This window comes from Cebus imitator, unplaced genomic scaffold (genome assembly GCF_001604975.1).
Source record: "Cebus imitator isolate Cc_AM_T3 unplaced genomic scaffold, Cebus_imitator-1.0 Scaffold178, whole genome shotgun sequence".
Classification (NCBI taxonomy): domain Eukaryota; kingdom Metazoa; phylum Chordata; class Mammalia; order Primates; family Cebidae; genus Cebus; species Cebus imitator.
The window spans coordinates 54,458-59,119 of record NW_016107493.1 but is presented as its reverse complement, the minus strand read 5'-3'; the positions used below and the strand labels follow the sequence as shown (position 1 = coordinate 59,119).

The window sequence follows — 4,662 nt, the reverse complement described above, 5'->3', positions numbered from 1 at the left end:
TCCCTCAGCCTCCTGAGTAGCTGGGATTACAGGCATGCGCCACCATGCCCAGCTAATTTTTTGTATTTTTAGTGGAGATGGGGGTTTCACCATATTGACCAGGATGGTCTTGATCTCTTGACCTCGTGATCCACCTGCCTCGGCCTTCCAAAAAAAGTAAATATTTTTTTAAAGTACCTTCCTTGTCTACAAATTGGGACACACAACACAGGAAATACATTCTAATTTATTGAGGAAAAGTCATATTTCTACTCTATTTACCTGAAAATCAACTTACAAATAATAAACTCCAATGAATACATACTGCATTCTCTGTATTTATTATCTGTCAACTCGTCCCAGCTCCCATTTGCACTGGAAATTTTATAACTTCAAGAAACACCTAGTAACTTCAGAATATATCTGCTTCTAAAGTTATCTCCACCTGGCCACTAGTTACCAATTTTTTCATTCAAAGGGTATTATAAAAAGCACCAAAACTCCTTACTTCAGGATTATAATTAATCTCTATTTACCAAAGAGATGACTGGAAGTTTGCAATAATTTACAGGTAACTTAACAGATACCAAACATAGACTAGGAACTAGAGGTAATCCTCTGCAAAAACATAAAGTGGTCAGGTACAGTGGTTCATGTCTACATAATCCCTGCGCCTTGGCAAGCCAAGATGGGAGGATCACTTGAGCCCAGGATTTCAGGACCAGCTTGGGAAACAAAGTGAGGCTCCATCTCAACAAAAAAAAAAAAAAAAAAAAAAAAAGACAAAAGACAACAGAAGTTACAAATAAATGGGGAAATGGGCTGGGAGGTGGCTCACACCTGTAATCCCAGCACTTTGGGAGGCTGAGGTGGGCAAACCACCTATGGGTGGGAGTTCAAGACCAGCCTGACCAACATAAAAAAATTCCATCTCTACTAAAAACACAAAAAGTAACTGGGCATGGTGGCGCACACCTGTAATCCTGCCTATTCGGGAGACTGAGGCAGGAAAATCACTTAAAACCCAGGAGGCGGAGGTTGCAGTGAGCCATGATCATGCGATTGCACTCCAGGCTGGGCAACAGGAGTGAAACTCCATCTCCAAAAAAAAAAAGGGGGGAAAGGAAATGCTGTATTAGTGGTTAAGAGATACAACCAAGGAAAATCATGAAATAAGATAATAAACCCCAAGCTGGCATGGTGGCTCATGCCTGTAATCCCAGCACTGTGGGAGGCCAAGGTGGGGGGATGCTTGAGCCCAAGAGTTTGAGACTAGCCTGGGCAACATGATGAAACCCTGTCTCTACTAAAAATACAAAAAATTAGCCAAACTTAGTGGCATGCACTAGTAGTCCCACCTAATCAGGAGGCTGGGCGGGGAGGACTGCCTCAGCATCGGAGACAGACCTTAACAAACACATCAAGATTGCAATGAGCCGAGACTGCACCACTGCACTCCAGCCTAGGCAACAGATCAAGACCCTGTTTCCAAAAAAAAAAAGAAAAAAAAAAAGGTGGGGATAATAAGGCCCAAATCAATAAATGTAGAAAGGGTGGCTTAGCACTTTGGGAGGACAAGATAGGAAGACTAGTTGAAGCCAGGAGTTTTGAGACTAGCCTGGGCAACATAATGAGATCCTGTCCCTACAAAAAATTTAAAAATTAGTGGGGTATACTGGCCACACACCTATAGTACCAACTACTCTGGAAGCTGAAGTGGAAAGATTGCTTGAGCCCAGGAGGTAGAGGCACAGCGAAGTGATTATATCACTGCACTCCAACATGGGCAATAGAATGAGACCCCATCTCAAAAATAAAAAATAAAAATAAAAATAAAAAGATAGAAAGGTGCAGAGGAAGGTCCAAGTTACCAGCTCTGAAACCACCTTTCAAAATGAGTGACTCTGCAGCATAGTTTGATCTGGAAACAACCAGTGAACAAAGTTGAGAACACTGTAACACTGAAAATGCCAAACCTTTAAAATTTGGCTTCTTAGTCTGCAGTTACATGGTAAATTTTATGATTCATAATTATCATTAATATGAAAGGTAGTTTTATGAGGGGCACTATTAGTATTTTAATATAGCATGAGGACCTACCTTAAATGTTCATACTTCCATACACCTTCATCTTGGCCTTCAGGTGGTTCAAGAATTTTGTCAATATTGGAGCAATCGGCTCTTATATTCTGTTGAATATACTAAAAACAAAGAAGTTCTTATGGTTAATTAAATTATACCACCTGGTAAATCTTATGTTAAGTACATATAATTTTTGAATACATAACTGTTCTTGTGGTTCAACTTGTGTTATACACTAAATAGGAAACCAGGTATAGAATCAAAATCAGTAACTCAGAAAAGTAAGTAAGGATACCCTTACTTACTTACCCTTCAACTTCATTTGAATAGAATCTACTACATAAATGTAGATATTGTATTTATCAGGACTGGAACTGAGATCAAAATTGCAAACCATAATTTCTTTTTTTTTTTTTTTTTTTTTGAAACAGTCTCACTGTGTCACCAAGGCTTGAGTACAGTGGCACAATCACAGCTCACTGTAATATCTGCCTCCTGGGCTCAAGCAATCCTCCCACCTCAGCCTCCCGAGGAGCTGGGACTACAGGCACATGCCATGACACCCAGCTAACTTTTCTATATTTTGCAGAGACAGGGTTTCACCATGGGCAATGTAAATATAACTAGGTCATATTTACACATATAATGTGAGAATTTGTATGGTATGTTCATTAGATCCAATAAAAGTTGTTTTAAATGACTAACAGAATAAAACTAAGTTTAAAAAAAAGAAGGCAAGGGAGGGTCACTCTCAATTTTTAAAATGTAGTTACATAAAAATTTAAATATTGTGATTCCATTTACATGAAGTGTCTAGAACAAGGAAATCTATTGAGGCAGAAAATAGATTTGTACTGGCACAGGGCTTGAGGGCAGAGAGGAGGGCAGAGAGGAAGGCAGAGGAGAATGAAGATGGCTGCTAACGGGGACGAGGTTTCCTTTTAGGAGGGATAAAAATGTTCTAAAATAAGACTGGTATGACTGTGCAACTGTGAATATAATCACTCTAACAGTATGGGGATTTGTATGGTATCTTCATTAGATCCAATAAAAGTTGTTTTAAATGACTAACAGAAAAAGCTAAGTTTAAAAAAAAGTAGGCAACGGAGGGTCACTTTGAATTTTTAAAATGTAGTAACATAAAAATTTAAATTTCAGATCTGTTTGATGCTTTTGATTTTGACATTCTGAAATCTGAATAGGTTAGAGTAGATTAAAAGGCATGATTACAAAAACTTACTAACCATAAGGCTTTCTTGAGCTAATCAATTTTGCCTACTTCAGATAATCTTTCTTATCAGTAGCTTACTCAAAAACTTTTTTTTCCCAAACAAAAGGTCTCACATATTTAATACTGGACCAGCCTACTGCAAAGCGTAGAAACCAAAATGAAACCATTGTTCCAAGACAACACGTCCAACTGTATGGTGACATGATAGTGACCTTGATATAATATTAAATATGTGTGCCATATCACGTACAATTCCTTCTAGACCCAGCTTGATTCTTTTCCAATGTCTCCTCTTAGAGTTGTACCTGATTTTATTATTCAGTTTTCATCTGAATCCATTGGGAAATGGGATGATTTTCCTTTTGCTTCTTGGTGGGGAATCACTTTATTCTAAAAGTCTTGTGGAAAGACATGGCAAAAAACAGTCACATACACACACCACGATGACAGGGAAAGGGATCAAACACTTTTTTTTGAGACGGAGTTTCGCTCTTATTGCCCAGGCTGAAGTGCAATGGCGCAGCCTTGGCTCACTGCAACCTCCACCTCCTGGTTTAAGCGATTCTTCTGCCTCAGCCTCCTGAGTAGATGTAACTATAGGCATCCGCCACCACGCCCACTAATTTTTGTATTTTTTTGTAGAGACAGGGTTTCGCCATGTTGGTAAGGCTGACCTCAGCTGATCCACCTGCCTTGCCTCCCAAAGTTCTGGGATTACAGGTGTGAGCCACCACGCCCCAGCCTCAAACTCTTTTTAATGACTCTTAAATTACTATTTAAACCACTCTCTCTGACTTTTTTATCTCATCCTAATGTTTCAAAGTTTTGATTCCCTCTCCTTGAGGAGATACGACTAGGCCACCTTAAATTCCACAATTCTGTCCAAATCTCCCGTTCTCTCCCAATACACTCTAGCATTCCCTGATTATTTTAGTCCTCACAGAACTCTATCCAATTTCCTGCCACATTTGTAATTTGTATAATCTAAATTAGCAATCTGCCTATTCATTTTTGTATTTCCTGTTCCCACTATACCTTCTATGGACAGAACTTTTTTGTTGTTTTTGAGACAGAGTCTCGCTCTGTTGCCCAGACTGGAGTGTAGTGGTGCAATCTCAGCTCACTACAACCTCCACCTTCCAGGTTCAAGCGATCCTACCACCTAGCCTTCCGAATGGCTAGGACTACAGGCATGCATCATCATGCCCAGCTAATTTTTATATTTTTAGTAGAGACACGGTTTCACCATGTTGGTCAGGCTGGTCTTGAAACCCTGACCTCAAGTGATCCGCCTGCCATGGCCTCCCAAAGTGCTGGGATTACAGGCGTGAACCACTGCACCCAACGTTCTATGGCTAGAACTCTTTTTT

At 39.7% G+C, this 4,662-nt stretch overlaps 1 protein-coding gene across 5 annotated transcripts in view; it reads right to left on the bottom strand.

Annotated features, from left to right (window-relative positions):
* Positions 1-4,662, bottom strand: part of LOC108315711 (10 kDa heat shock protein, mitochondrial) — a 58,416-nt gene that overhangs the window by 18,199 nt on the left and 35,555 nt on the right. For all 5 annotated transcript variants that reach the window (XM_017545169.2, XM_017545167.2, XM_037744517.1 and 2 more), the window contains one exon: positions 2,080-2,180. In XM_017545169.2, coding sequence (XP_017400658.2) covers positions 2,080-2,180 — 101 coding nt within the window. The remainder of the gene's footprint in view (positions 1-2,079; positions 2,181-4,662) is intronic.